Raw genomic sequence first — 15,293 nt, 5'->3', positions numbered from 1 at the left:
AAAATAAAATAAATAAATAAATAAATAAAATGTACCCCATAAGTTGTAATCCTGCCTGTTTAGGGTCCCCCCTGCAGCCTTCCATGACCGCCCTGGTGGCCCTGGCATGTCCCAGACCTGAACTCACCCAGATCCTCTGCGGGAGACCCAACGTCAGCTAGAACTGAAAAGGCACAAAACAACAGGTGTGAGGAGGGCTCCACTGCAGGGTGGGAGAGGAGAGCGGGGAGACCCGGCAAGGTCAACGCTGTGCCTGGGTTCGCGCATTCTAACCACAGGAGCAGAATTCATACTGGCCAAATGACAGTCCTGCCGACATCACATTAATCCTGGAAGCTGTTATCATGCCCTGGTCTAGCTATCAATACACTTTGTCCCCGTGTTGAGGACAGAAGGCCCCACTGTCACTGAGCAACACTCCCATAGCCCTGTATCTGGAGATAAAAATATAGGATTAATTCATCAGCTGGAATCAATACTATGAATAGTAACAGGAATTGGGAACCAGCAGTTAGCGTAATGGCTATGTCGCTGGATTCCCATGTAGTCGACCACGGTTTGAGTCCTGGACCTGGGGGCTTAAAACTCATGCCGGGCGCGTGTGTGTGCGTGCCCAAGATCCCGAGAGGAGAATGGAGGAGAAGGGATTGCGGCGTGACCATCCCCCCGGGGGGTGATTTCTCTCTTTCTGTCTCTATGTCTCTCTCTGTCTGTCTGGCGAGCGCACACGCCCTATAGCAAAAATCTCTCCAAAAAAAAAAAAAAAAAAAGAATTAACAGGAATCATGCCTTTAAAAAAAAAAAAAACATACTGCAGTTAAAACGAACCTGTTTCATCTGTAGAGGGATCATTCACCAGATCTGCAAAGATACAAAACAGGGAACAAAAAATGAAAGTAGGAAAAGTAGCTAATGGGGCCGGCAGGTGGCGTGGTAGTTGAGGTGCTGCCTCCCACGTGGCTGACCACAGTTCGGGTCCCGGACCTAGCGGCTTGCTTTCTCACTTTCCCTCTCTCTCTCTGGCTCTCTCTAGTGAACACACATGCCCTATAGGATTTTTTTTTAATTCTTATTTATTATTTTCAAGTTTGATCAGAGAGAGATAGAGAGTGAAAAGAGGAAAATGAGAAAGCAAGCCACCAGGACCAGGACCTGAACCATGGTCGGCCATGTGGGACTTCAACACCTTTAACCACCACACCACCTTCCAGCCCCCATGACAAGTTTTAAAACAATAAGAGTAAATAAAATTAACGAGACCAGCAGATGGTGTAATGGTTATGTTGTTGGACTTCCACATAGTCGACTGCAGTTTGAGTTCCAGACCCAGTGACTTAAAACTCACACCGGGCGTGTGTGCTTGCGTGCCCAAGGTCCCAAGAGGAGAATGGAGAAGGGACCGCGGCGTGGCCATACCCCAGGGAGTGATTTCTCGCTTTCTGTCTCTCTGTCTCTGTTTCTCCAGCACATGCCCCATAGCAAAAATCTCTCTTAAAAACCAAAAACAAAAACAAACAAACAAAAAACAAACAAACAAAATATCTAAGTAATTCTTTAAAAACAAAAACGTAAGTAGCTGAGGGAAGCAGGGTAAGGGAATGATTATCTTTGTTTTTTTAGAGGTTTTTGCTGTAAGACACGTGCACTAGCCAGAAAGACAGAGAGAGACAGAGAGACAGAAAGCGAGAAATCACCCCCCAGGGGGGATGGCCACGCCGCAATCCCTTCTCCTCCAGTCTCCTCTTGGGATCTTGGGCACGCACGCACATGCGCCTGGCGTGTTTTAAGTTACCGGGTCTGGTACTCGAACCACAGTTGCCTACATGGGAGTCCAGCGACGTAACCATTACGTCAACTGCTAGTCCCGATAGGGGAATGATGACCTAACAGAGGACAAGTGACCAGCCATGGCACACATCAGAGCCATGGTGCTCCACAATGCTCAAGCCGTGTGGGAAGGGGCTGGGTTTGCGTCCAGAAGTATCTGTGTGGGACCAGCAGGTGGTGTGCAGGTTAAGGTGGCTGGATCCCATATGGCTGACTGTGCCGTGGGAGTCCCGGATCCCTCAGCTTGAAAATCATGCCAGGCCCATGTGTGTGCATGCCCAAAATCCCAGGAGGAGAATGGAGAAGGGACTGCAGCATGACACGGAGAGTTCTCACTTTCCCTCTCTGCCTCTCTCTGGCAAGCACATTTACCCTACAGCAAAACAAAAACAAAAACAAATAAACAAACCCAACACACACAGAAACCAGGGACCAGCAGATGACATAATGGTTATGTCTCTGGACTCCCACGTAGTTGACTGCGGTTTAAGTCCCACACCCGGTGGCTTAAACTCACGCCGGGTGCGTGTCCATGCGTGCTCAAGGTCCCAAGAGAAAGATAGAGGAGAAGGGATTGCGGCATGGCCATGCCCCCTGTCTCTCCAGTTAGCACATGCACCCTGGAGCAAGAATTTCTCTACATGAACCATCCCTGTGCACAACTGTGATCTGTACTGGCCGAGGCTCGGGCAAACCATGGCGTTAGGACCCTTCCGGAATGCTCGCTCTCTCTGTCATGGAAGAAGTCCCAAGAGAAAGATAGAGGAGAAGGGATTGCGGCATGGCCATGCCCCCTGTCTCTCCAGTTAGCACATGCACCCTGGAGCAAGAATTTCTCTACATGAACCATCCCTGTGCACAACTGTGATCTGTACTGGCCGAGGCTCGGGCAAACCATGGCGTTAGGACCCTTCCGGAATGCTCGCTCTCTCTGTCATGGAAGAAGTAAATGAATGAACTTAAAAAAATAAAGAAAGGAAGGAAGGTCCAGAGGTGGTGTGGTGATTAAGACACTGGACTCCCACAGGGTCGACCGACCACAGTTTGAGTCCCGGACCTGGCCTCTTGCTTTCTCATTCCCCACCTCTGTCTCACTCTGTGTCTCTCTCTGCTCAAATTGAATAATAACAATAATAAATAAAACTAATTAAATAAATAAATACTTTGTGAAAGACAAGAAAGAGTAAAGAAAAAGCACGTGGGGACCAGCAGGTGGTGTGGTGGCTAGGGCACATGGCCGACCATGGTTCGGGTCCTGGACCTGGTGGCTTGCTTTCTCGCTTTTCCTCTCTCTCACTCTGTCTCTGGTCAAATTAAAATAAATGAACGAATGAATGAATACAATTAAATAAATCATTATTTTTTAAAAAGCATGTGGACTCTTAGACAAATATAAAGGACTATCATAGAAAGAAATGGACTAGATTGGGCACGTCAACAGCTACGAAGCGTCTTAGATAGACAATGGGTTCCGCATGAGCTCAGAGTGCCCGGCGATCTTTTTCCAGTCTTTATTTTTCTTTGCGCAAACATCACCTCAACTCCTCGATCCCCAATATGACAGCAAAGAGTTACCTACTAGGGTCATCTGTGAATGTTTCTGGAGTCGTTCGAGTCACATCATCTGAAAAAAAATCATAAAACATTGAGCATTTTCTGCCTCCCTCTCACCCTTGTACTCTTTATTTTTTAGACAGAAAGTGAGAAATCACCCTCCACAGAGAATGGCCACGCCACAATCCCTTCTCCTCCATTCTCCTCTCGGGATCTTCAGCATGCACACACATGCGCCGGGCGTGAGTTTTAACCTGCCAGGTCCAAGACTTGAACCGCAGTCAACTAGGTGGGAGTCCAGCGATGTAACCATTATGCTATCTGCTGATTCTCACCCTTGTATTCTTGAGAAGTAAAATTGTCTAGTCTGCTGCCCACGTAGGTACGTCTCTCACAGCTGTTTTCCCTTACCTGTCTACAATAATTAAAATGGATGGCTCTATATCAAAAATATCGTAACTTTGTCCTTTATAATTCTGATGTAATTGGCTATGAATTTGCTAGCATGTCTATATATATAGAATGTTCACAATGAGGTCAGCAGATGGTATGGTGATTAAGGACACTGGACCCCGCATGGCTAACAGCAGTTCGAGTCCCAGACCAGGTGGTTTGCTTTTCCCTCTCCCTCTTTCTCTCTTGCTCGGTCTCTCTTGGTCAAAGTTAAATAAATAAATAAATAAATAAATTTAAATAAAAGAACTTTTAAAAAAAAAAGAATATGTTCACAAAAGATTGTGTTGACGGTTTTCTGACATTCAATGAGAGGTGAGGTGAAGGGAGGTGAGAGGAAGTGACAATATCAGCAAAGAATGCCATTTTGAATTAAACTAAATGAATGAGGAAATCAAATTAAATAAATCATTTTTCAAGAAAGACAACTTAAAAGAATTTACAAAATGGTACCAGCAGGTGGTGTGGGCGGTAAGGCTCTGGACACTCCCACATGGCTGATCACAGTTTGAGTCCTGGAACTGGTGCCTTGCTTTCTCACTTTCTTTCTCTCTCTCTCTCTGTAGTCAAAATAAATAAAAATAAAATAATAAATAAAAATAAATAAGTAAATGAATAATTCTTTTTGGAGAGATTTTTGCTATAGGGCATGTGTGCTTGCGAGAAAGAGAGACAGAAAGTGAGAAATCACCCCCCAGGGGGGATGGCCACACCGCAATCCCTTCTCCTCCATTCTCCTCTCGGGATCTTGGGCACACACATGCGCCCAGCATGAGTTTAAGCCACCCGGTCCAGGACTCGAACCATGATCGACTACATGGGAGTCCAGAGACAGCCATTATGCCAACTGCTGGTCCCTGAATAAATAAAATTAAATAAATAAAAAAAATTTTGAGAGGTTTCTGCTATAGGGCATGTGCACTCGCCAGGAAGAGAGACAGAAAGACAGAAAGTGAGAAATCACCCCCCAAGAGGAATGGTCATGCCTCAATCCCTTCTCCATTCTCCTCTCGGGATCTTGGGCACACACGCACATGTGCCCTGCATGAGTTTAAGCCACCGGGTTTAGGACGTGAACCGTGGTCAACTACATGGGAGTCCAGCGACATAGCCATTACGCCAACTGCTAGTCCCTAAATTTATGTATATATTTAAGGTGTACAACATGATTCTTTGATATATATCTGTATGTGTATGTATATATGTATATATATACACACATATGCATGCGCACACACATACACACATGGTGAAATGATTACTGTAATCAAGCAGTCGTACAAATGAATATATACATAATTACCTTTGTGTATGTGTGTGTAATAAGAGCCCCTGAAATCTATTCCCTTAACACATAACTTTTAAAGCTTTTTTGATTTTATTTTTACTCTAGGGCATGTGTGCTCACTGGAGAGAGACAGAGAGAGGGACAGCGAGAAATCATCCCTCAGAGGCCTTCTCCTTTATTCTCCTCCTAGGATCGTGGGTGCGCACGCACACGGGTTTGGAACTCCAGCCACACAGTTGGCCTTGTGGGATCCAGCACCTTAACTGTCATGCCACCTGCTGGCCCAGCAGGTTAACATTTCAGTATTCAGCAAATATTTCATCTGTAATTCTTGCTGTGTAAAGTGCTTTTACCCCATTTTCCCACTAGGTGGCAGCAAATTCACATAGTTGGCTTTGATTTTTTTTTCCCACTGCGGACTAAATGCTAGATTTAAAACCCTGTGAGAATAAACATTTGTATAAAGTGTCTCACAGTTATCAGTAATAGTAGGACAGATGAAACCCAAAGTATTTTGTGGGAATGTCAACTGCTTACCTCATTGGTTTCTCTTTTTTTTTCCTTTCTTTTCTTTTCTTTTTTGAGAGGTTTTTGCTATAAGGCATGTGCGCTCGCCAGAAAGACAGAAAGAGTGAGAAATCACCCCCTAGGGAGGATGGTCACGCTGCAATCCCTTCTCCTCCATTCTCCTCTCAGGATCTTGGGCACGCACACACACGCGCTCAGCCTGAGTTTAAGGCACCGGCTCTGGGACTCGAACCACGGTCGTCTACATGGGAGTCCAGTGACATAGCCATTACGCCAACTGCTGGTCTCTACTTCATCATTTTCTAAATTCCAGATAGCAATTCACCAGGTATGACAAAAGAGCCTCCTTAACACTCATTATAAAATGTCTTTTTTCAGGACAATTTTTGATAAATAAAAGAAATTCAAGTCTTGGGACCAGCAGTTGGCATAATGGCTATGTCGCTGGACTCCCACGTAGTCGACCGCGGTTCGAGTCCCGGACCTGGTGGCTTAAACTCACACTGGGCGCGGGTGCGTGCGTGCCCAAGATCCAGAGAGGAGAATGGAGGAGAAGGGATTGCGGCGTGACCATCCCCCCGGGGGGTGATTTCCTGCTTTCTGTCTCTCTGTCTCTCTCTGTCTGTCTGGCGAGCGCACGCACCCTATAGCAAAAACCTCTCAAAAAAAAAAAAGAAAGAAAAAAAGAAATTCAAGTCTGCTCCAATCCTGTAAGATATTTGAAAACCCACTGACCTGAGTCATCCTGAAGGCTAATGAGAGGGGCAGGGCCCAGCCAGGGAGTAGCCCAGCCCTGCCCAGTTGCCTTCCTCAGAGACAGAGCTACATTCCAGTCCAGCCACTCACAGAGAGCAGGGGGTCTGCGAGTCACCCCAGCCCTCCCTATGGGAGTTCTGGGTAGGGCACTGCTTTTCTGTACATATCCTGGTTTAATCAACATTTCCATTAGCTTCTACAGCATAGATGACTTATCTAGGGTTCATGAAGCCCTCTGAAAAGAAACCTTAAGGCATTTAAAATTTTAAGTTAATATATTTATTTATTTATTGCCAGAAGGCACATGCATTCTCACAGAAACAAAGAGAGTGAGGGAAATAGAGAAAACGCCACCCCAGTGGAAGATGGTCGCTCCACAATCCCTTCTCGATCTCTCCCTCCTTTTGAGATTTTGGGCATGCATGCACACATGCCTGGTATGTTCTTCTATTTTTTTTTTTTTCTTAGAGAGATTTTTTGCTGTAGATACTAGGTGCTCTCTGGAAAAGAGAGAAAACACACACACACACACACACACACACACACACACACACACCAGAGGGATAGCCATGCTGCAATCCCTTCTCCTCATTCTCCTCTTGGGATTTTGAGCACATGCACACACACCTGGCCTGAGTTTCAAGCTGCTGGGTCCAGGACTTGAACCACAGTTGGCTATGTAGGAGTCCAGCGACATAATCATTATGCCATCAGCTGGTCCCACCCAGCTGACGTATGTTTTTCAAGCTCCCAAGGCTAGGATTCGGCCGGCTGTGTGGGATCTGACCAAATGGTTTCCTTAAACACTAGGCCACAGGGCTGGCCCAAGACATCTTCATCATAACTCAGTATTTCTGCTAGAAAAGCATCTATTTTAAGTTTTTATTTGTTGGTTTGTTTGCTTTAGGACACTGTGCTCCCTAGAGAGAGAGAGAGATGTAGAAAGGGAGAGAGATGAGGAAAGTGAGAAATCACCCTTCAGAGTGGATGGTCACACCACAATCCTTCCTTCATTCTCCTTTTGCGATTTTGGGGTACACGTGCACACGCACCTGGTGTGATTTTCAAGCCCATGGGTCCAGGACTCAAAGCCTGCAGCTGGAGATGTGAAACTCAGCAACGTACCACCCACCACCTGCTGGCCCCAAAACAGTCGTAAAGTCATAAAACCGGACTGGTCCTTAACCAGTCCACAGAAATCAATGTAGAGATTTAGTTTTGCTACTCTTGAAATCCGATCTAGGTTCAGAAACTCAAAGATTTAGAGATTTTGCTAAGAATAAAGAAAGTTTTTATTTCTATATTTTTATTATCTGTACCAGGAGTCACAGCAAGAAATGCATTGTGTAAGAATATACACATATAGGGGCTGGCAGGTGGCGTGGTGGATAAGGGTGCTGGATTCCCACATGGCCGACCATGGTTCGAGTCCCAGACCTAGTGGCTTTCTTTCCCTTTCTCTCTCTCTCTGTCTCTGTCTGATCAAATTAAAAAATAGTAACAAATGAAATTAAATAAATAAATAATTCTTAAAAATAAAAAGAAAGAAAGAAAAATGAATATACACATATGGGGCTGGAATATGGCATAACGGTTACGTCACTGGACTCCCACATAGTCGACTACAGTTCAAGTCTCAGACCCTGTGACTTAAAACTCACGCAATACTCATATGTGTGCATGCCCAAGATTCCGAGAGGACAAGGGCGGAAAAGGGGTCGTGTGGACATCCCCCCAGGAGATGATTTCTTGCTTTCCGTCTCTCTAGTGAGTGCACACGCCCTATAGCAAAAATCTCTCTCTCAAAAAAAAAATATATACACATACGTAAAACTGAAACAGATTTTAGAAACCAATACTTTACCCTTACGAAACACGTGCGTTGCACTTTGATGTATTTAGTCTCTCTCTATGTTCATTTAAAAAGACCAGCAGGGGACCAGCCGGTGGCATAGTGGTTAAGGCACTGGACTCCCATACGACTGACTACAGTTTGAGTCCTGAACCTGGCAGCTTGAGACTCATGCCAAGCACGTGTGTGTGTGTGTGTGTGTGTGTGTGCCCAAAACCCCAAGAGGAGAATGGAGGAGAAGGGACTGTGGCACGGCCATACTCCCTGGGGGGTGATTTCTCACCTTCTCTCTCTCTCTGTCTCTCTGTGTCTCTGACAAGCGCACATGCCCTATAGCAAAATATCTCTTTAAAAACAATCAGTTGCTGGGGTTGGCAGGTGGTAGCGGTATTAAGGTGCTGGACGAAATATGGGGACCAGCAGGTGGCATGGTGGTTAGGACGCTGGACTCCCCCATGGCGGATAGCAGTCCAAGTCCTAGACCTGGTGACTTGCTTTCTCACTTTTCTTCTCTCTCTCTTTGTCTCTCTGGTCAAATTTTAAAATAATAAGAATAACTAAAATTAAAGAAATACTTCTTTATAAAGAAATAAGTAAAACTATCAGTTGTGACTTACTAAATTGACTTTTTATTAAGAATGATTTTATTTAACTTTATCCATTTATTTATTTATCTTAACTTGACCAGAGAGGGATAGAATTAGAGAGAGAGAATGAGAGAAAGTGAGAAAGCAAGCTGCCAGGTCTAGGACTTGAACCACAGTCGGCCACGTAGTAGTCCACCACACTTAACTGCCATGTCACCTGCTGGCCCCTACTAAATTGACTTTAATAACTGGCCAGCAGGGTGCACAGGGCAGAGCTCTGCTGAATCTGCTGGCTGACAGAGGCTGGTGGAGATCAGTTATATTCCGTTCAGTGCCTCGGGGAAGGGTGGAGTTTCCTTCAACAAGCTGAAGGGGAAGTGGTCCTTCAGGAGCCAAGACCTTTGGGCTCTGTCCAGCCCTGCCACTATCTCGCTGTAGCACTGACAGGACCGCTCCCGCCATCTTTGCATTTTAGCACTGCTCCATGGATACTAAAAGCCCCGTGTGGATTAGTGAGTTTCTGAGCGAGAAAAGAGATGCACAGAGGAGAGTGGAATCAAGGGACGGCACAGAGGAGGTCTTAGAGGACGCGCCTTAGCAGTGAAAGCAGAAAGGCAGGAAGGCGTAAGGATGAGAGGATCGGGGTGTGGAAACTGGAGGCGCACATCCTGTTCCCCAAACCTTCCCCGGGTACCTCTCCGCGTTAGGACTGACTCTAGCCCTGTTTGCCTATGTGATCCCGCTAAGAACGGTGACAAAGCCCTTACCCAGGGTTCCACCTACCTCCTCGCTGACCGCGGACCCCCAGGGGTGTCCAGTCTGTAAGGAAGGAAGGAGAAAGGGGTGTGAGTGACGGCTTTCCATCCCCAGCCCTTATGTGGGGATGGCGGTCCTGCTCTCCCTGCCTCCTTCCTAGGTAGGCCAGGCGAGTTAAACCGACCGCCAGTGCCACGTGCAGTCTGATGGGCACACAGACTCGGGAGACCAGGCCCCAGAGCAAAGCCCTGCCCCAGCCGACGCAGGGGCCTCGGCTCGCATCTGCACCAGAACGCTCCACACAGGGGCCCAGCCGCCTCCCAGCGCCCCCTGCCTTCTGTCCCCACCGTCTTCCCACCAGGACATTCCTGAGCTGGCAGATTTTCACGGTCTGCATCTGGCAGAAACAGGACCAAAACAGAGTGGAACTTCTTTAAAGTGCCAGGGACGCTCTCTGTGCACCTTCTAGCTGGATTCTGTGACGTCGGCGAAGATCCACTCTCCCGTGTGTAAGCATGGTGTATGTTTTCACATGTCTACACGTGGACTTGCGAGTATGCCAGTGCTGGTGTTACATGTTTCTGCTGTTTCAGTGTACATGTTTCTGCTGTTTTTTTTTTTTTTCTTCACAGGGCGCGTGTGCTCACCAGAGAGATAGAAAGTGAGAAATCAACCCCGAGAGGGGATGGCCATGCCACAATCCCTTCTCCTCCATTCTCCTCTCGGGATCTTGGGCATGCACGCACACGTGCCCAGTGTGAGTTGAAGTCGCTGGGTCTGGGTCTTGAACCATGGATGACTATGTGGGAGTCCAGTGACATAACCATTACGCCTTCTGCTGGCCCCGTATGTCTGCTATTTCTCTCAGGATTTGTGAATGTGGTGCAGTTTCTGGTCAGGTAGCCCCTCTGTGTATCGTTTGTGATTAGGGCCTTTTCCTTCGTGTTTGCTCACACGTGTGTTTCTGTGCGTGACCCTCTTTGGCGGTCCCCGTGCATTTCTGTGTGTCTGAGTTTCACCTCAGTTTCATCATTCTCAAGGTACTTTTCCCGAGTGGGAAGTCATCTGTACTCACATTCCTGCCCTTTTTTTCCCTGACACCAGAGCTGTTCTTTTTTTTTTTTTCTAGTAGCATTTCTTTCTTTCTTTTCTTTTTTTAAATTTTTTTTTTAAGAGAGGTTTTTGCTAGAGAACACGTGGGCTCATCAGAAAGACAGAGAGACAGAAAGCGAGAAGTCACCCCCCAGGGGGGATGGCCATGCCGCAATCCCTTCTCCATTCTCCTCTAGCTCTTGGGCATGCACACACATGTGCCTGGCATGAGTTTAAGCCACCAGGTCCGGGACTCGAACCACAGTTGACTACATGGGACTCCAGCGACAGAGCCATTACGCCAACTGCTGGTCCGTCTAGTAGCATTTCCAAAACTCAACGGCAAGAATCTCTCCTTCCATGCCTCATCAACCGTGCCCCATTGCACTTCTAACACACTCCCCCTACACACAGAGGAGCTGGGAGCTGGGGAGAAAAGAAGACAGGCACTCACCAGAGGGCACGACCAGCGCGGTGAGGAGCAGCAGCGCCTTGGGTCCCACGAGCAGCATGTCTCCTGGGGCGGCGGAGAGTGGAGGACGGAAGCGCTCAGAGACGGGGCAGCGGTCAGTGCTGGGAAAAGGCCCCTGCAGCCCCGGCTCGCTGCCTACCCAGGAGCCTCCTTGGCGTCCCCTGATGACTCCATGCGCTCTCTCTTCCATCTAACATGTATTGCTCTCTCAAATCAACTCTCCCATCACCACTAGTCTTGTTACTCCTTCCTACCAAGTCAGAGGAACCCTTGCGCTGCCAGTGGCCCATACTCGGCCCTCGCTGTGTCCTCTTGCACCTCTAAGGTCTGATCTTCCTTTTTTATATCACCTACTCATCTTGGCGTCTTTCCCGTTGGAATTCCACGGACAACTGGGAATCCGTTCAATGACAGATTCAGTAACAGTCCCCATTGTTCTCCAGCTCTGTGATACACACACAGAAATCTGCATGCACACGCGTACATCTGTACACACGCATTTCTGTGCACGCACAATACACATGCCTGCATGCAAACACACATCTGTGGGCACACACACAGACTTTATGTGCACATGCATACACAGAACGTTGGCGTGCACACACACACACACACAGAACCCCGTGCGCACCCACATACACACACACTTGTGGGCACACCCCCTCTGCTCAGGGTTCCGTGTGCTCCAACGACTCACCGTGGTGCTCTTCTCTTCCCCGAGCCGCGGGCTGCTGCCGTGTCTCTCTCCTCCTCACACTGTTCCCACTTTGGCTGGAGGACAAGACGAACAGAGCCACTCCCTGGGAAGGACTTCGGATTTGGCCTACTCTGGAACAATGAGATGAGGGAGAGCAAGAGAGAGGGAGAGAGAGAGAGAGAGAGGCGTAGACGGCGACGAGACGAGGCTGGAATGAGAAGGGAGACGGGAATCTGCAGGCACTCACGCCCTCATTCCAAAGGTTAGGACCACACTGGGCAGAGAACGCGCGCTCCGGGAAGGGCTGGCCCGCGCGCACATGGCTGTCTCCCATCTCCCGTGCTCCTCTCACCAGCCATCCCCAGCCTTCGAGTCTGGCCTGGGTTCCCAGGTAGCTCCGTCTCACCCGTGCAGTCTTTATCTGCGCGCTCCCAGACTCTGCTTCTAGCTCTGTCTTCCATCTTTGAATCATTTTTCTGTCCGTTTGCTATTGCACTCACCAGAGAGAGACAGAGAAAGAGGGAAAGTGCTGGGACCAGCAGTTGGTGTAATGGCTATGTGGCTGGGCTCCCACATAGTCGACCGCGGTTCGAGTCCCAGACCCGGTGGCTTAAACTCACACTGGGCGCATGTGTATGCGTGCCCAAGATCCTGAGAGGAGAATGGAGGAGAAGGGATTGTGGCCGTGGCCATCCCCCGGGGGGTGATTTCTCACTTTCTGTCTCTCTGTCTCTCTGCTCTTTGGGGCAGCGCCCATCCCCAAAACCAAAAAAATTCCCAAAAAAAAAAAAAAAAAAAAAAAGAAAAGAAAAAGAAAGAAGAGGGAAAGTGCTAAAGCATCCCCCAGGGAAGATGGCCACACCGTCATCCCTCCTCCTCCCTCCTCCTCTGGGGATTTAGGGCTGGCATGCACACATACCTGGAATGTTCTTCAAGCCTTAAGGGCTGGACTCGAACTGCACCATTGACCATGTGGGATCCAGAACCTTAACCACTACACGCCCTGCTGGCCCCCATGCTCCTTTTTTACTTTCAATCTTTTTCAATATTCACTTCTTCAACACTGAACAAATTCCTTTGTATACTTGCATTTCTTTTTCTTTGCCATTGTCTTATTTTTTTTAAAGAATTATTTATTAATTTTATTTATTCACTCATTTATTTTAATTCAACCAGTGAGAGAGAGTGAGGAAGTGAGAAAGCAAGCCACCAGATCCGGGACTTGAACCGTGGTCCACCATCTTTGCCTCTTTCTTCATCCATATATTCAGTCTCTTCGTGTTCCCTCTCCCTGGGATATTTCCCCTAGGGATATATCTTATTTATTCTTATTATTTATTCTCACATTGCCGCATGAATTTGTCCAAGAGGAAGGTGGACTCTCATAAGGTTCGTAAAAGTTGAGGAGTTCAGAACTCTCCGTGTCAGTCTTCTTTTCTTAGAATTATTTGTTCATTTAATTCCATTCATCATTATTTCTTTAATTTGACCAGAGAAGACAAAGAGAGAGAGAAAGGGACAGAGAGAAAGCAAGCCACCAGATCCCGGACTCAAACCGCGGTCAGCCACGTGGGAATCCAGTGCCTGTAACCACCATGCCACCTGCCGGCACCATCCAAGGCATTTTTCACATGTGGAGGAGCTTCATGAGAGAAGGTGCTGCCAGTTTTACTCTATTTTTCTTGCTTATGCTAAGAATCCTGGGTTTTGGATTTTTTTCCCCTTAGATTTTTTTTTTTTTAACTGAGAACATTTATTGCCTGACTAATCGTTGAAATCCTTAAGATGAACCGGATGCCGCAACAGCTGCTCTCTTGGGTTTGGGTGTTGTTCCTTCACGGAATCCATGCCCGAATCTGCGGTATGCAACTTTTAGGTGCCTCATTCGACCAGTCCCAGTGGTACTGCGTCTTTTAGCCCTGGCACTCCAGTTAGACTCTCGCTCTGGGCGGGTTAGCCACATCTGCCACAGGTCGACTTCTGAAGGTGACAGGCCTTAGAACCACAGTGGTGGCACAACATGTGTGTCTTACTGTGACGCTTCCCAAACGATGACGTTTCCTTTGTCATCTCGCTCCTGTAGCTCCCCCTTAGATTTTTAACAAGGGCGCATGTGTCCACGGGAGAAAGACAATGAGAGGGAAAGTGAGAAATCGCTTCCTCGGGAGGGACCAGCAGTTAGCGTAATGGCTATGTCACTGGACTCCCACACAGTCGACTGCGGTTCGAGTCCCAGACCCGGTGGCTTAAAACTCATGCTGGGCGCATGTGCGTGCGTGCCCAAGATCCTGAGAGGAGAATGGAGGAGAAGGGATTGCAGCGTGGCCAGCCCCCCTGGGGGGGGATTTCCTGCTTTCTGTCTCTCTGTCTCTCTCTGTCTGGCAAGTGCACGTGCCCTATAGCAAAAACCTCTCAAAAAAAAAAAAAAAAAAAAAAGAATTACGGACCAGAAGACGGAAAGAATAAATGGCCAAAGGGAGCCAGGAGGAAGTGAGTCTAGTTGGGAGGATGGGAGAGCGCTGGAAACAAGCAGGTAGGGACTAGCAGGTGCGTGATGATTCCGTCGCTGGACGTCCACACAGCTGACCTCAGTTTGAGCTCCAGACCTGGAGACTTACTTAAAACTCCTGCCGGGCACATGTGCGTGCCCAAAATCCTGAGAGGAGAATGGAGGAGAAGGGATTGCTGCGTGGCCATCCCCCCTCGAGAGGTGATTTCTGTCTCTCTTGTCTCTCCAGCAAGCACATGGGCCTATAGCAAAAATCTCTTAGAAAGAAAGAAACAAAGAGAAAGAAAAAGAAAGAAACAAACAGCACTTCCTAAGTACCTCCCATACCCCCACGGGAGATGGGAGGTGCGAGTGTTCCGGCTCTGAGATACACGGGTTCTGGTTGGTCCCCAGAATAAATCTGAGTACAAAGCCCAGCTCTTCCTGGTCTGCCTGGCCCAGGACTTGGTCTTTTCCCATCTGCTCACAGTGAGGGGGCAGAGGCTAGAAAGCAGATGTGATTGCAGCCTGGGGACAGTCAGGGGATGGACGGGAGTGGTGAAGAAAGCGAAAAGCAGATGCAAAGCAGAACCGAGGCAGGCCCTAGCCTGGAGAGCTTAGAGAGACATCATGTTTTCCATGGCGCTCAGACAGACGGAGGGGCTGAGCTCAGGCCAGCCCTTTGGCAGGGAGCTCAATGACCTCAGTGTGCTGGCCTACAAGGAGAGGCGATGGCTCAGGAAAGCCTCCCCAGGCAGTAGGAGGGGGCGCTCTCCTGGGGTCGTGGGAGGCCGTGGGAGGCAGTCTGAAGTCAGGGCTGGGAGACTGGGAACAGGATGTTCAGACCAGGCAGGAAGAGGACTGGCAGGGAGCAGCACCTTTGGAGGAAAGGAGAGGAAGCGAGGCAGGAACTGGTGGAGAAACAGAGACAGCCGTATATTGT

At 48.1% G+C, this 15,293-nt stretch overlaps 1 protein-coding gene and 1 pseudogene across 3 annotated transcripts in view; both read right to left on the bottom strand.

Moving 5' to 3' along the window:
- MFAP5 (microfibril associated protein 5) overlaps positions 1-12,098 on the bottom strand; it is a 19,627-nt gene extending 7,529 nt beyond the window's left edge. Inside the window, exons 1-6 of one of the 3 annotated variants that reach the window (XM_006146612.2) lie at positions 11,863-12,097; positions 11,148-11,210; positions 9,629-9,664; positions 3,407-3,451; positions 829-861; positions 128-163 (exon numbers count right to left, since the gene is read on the bottom strand). In XM_006146612.2, coding sequence (XP_006146674.1) covers positions 128-163; positions 829-861; positions 3,407-3,451; positions 9,629-9,664; positions 11,148-11,205 — 208 coding nt within the window. In that variant the 5' untranslated portion in view covers positions 11,206-11,210; positions 11,863-12,097. Of the gene's footprint in view, positions 1-127; positions 164-828; positions 862-3,406; positions 3,452-9,628; positions 9,665-11,147; positions 11,211-11,862 lie in introns of all 3 variants that reach the window. The other 2 variants (XM_006146613.2, XM_006146614.2) reach the window with 2 other exon arrangements.
- A 1,505-nt stretch (positions 12,099-13,603) lies between these two features.
- On the bottom strand, positions 13,604-13,932 carry LOC106734692 (60S ribosomal protein L37 pseudogene; annotated as a pseudogene).
- Positions 13,933-15,293: the final 1,361 nt, after the last annotated feature.

The sequence above is a fragment of the Tupaia chinensis genome, unplaced genomic scaffold (genome assembly GCF_000334495.1).
Source record: "Tupaia chinensis unplaced genomic scaffold, TupChi_1.0 Scaffold000183_1, whole genome shotgun sequence".
NCBI classification, from domain to species: Eukaryota; Metazoa; Chordata; class Mammalia; order Scandentia; family Tupaiidae; genus Tupaia; species Tupaia belangeri.
Note: the sequence above shows the minus strand (reverse complement) of the source record. Positions and strands in the feature narration are given on the sequence as shown.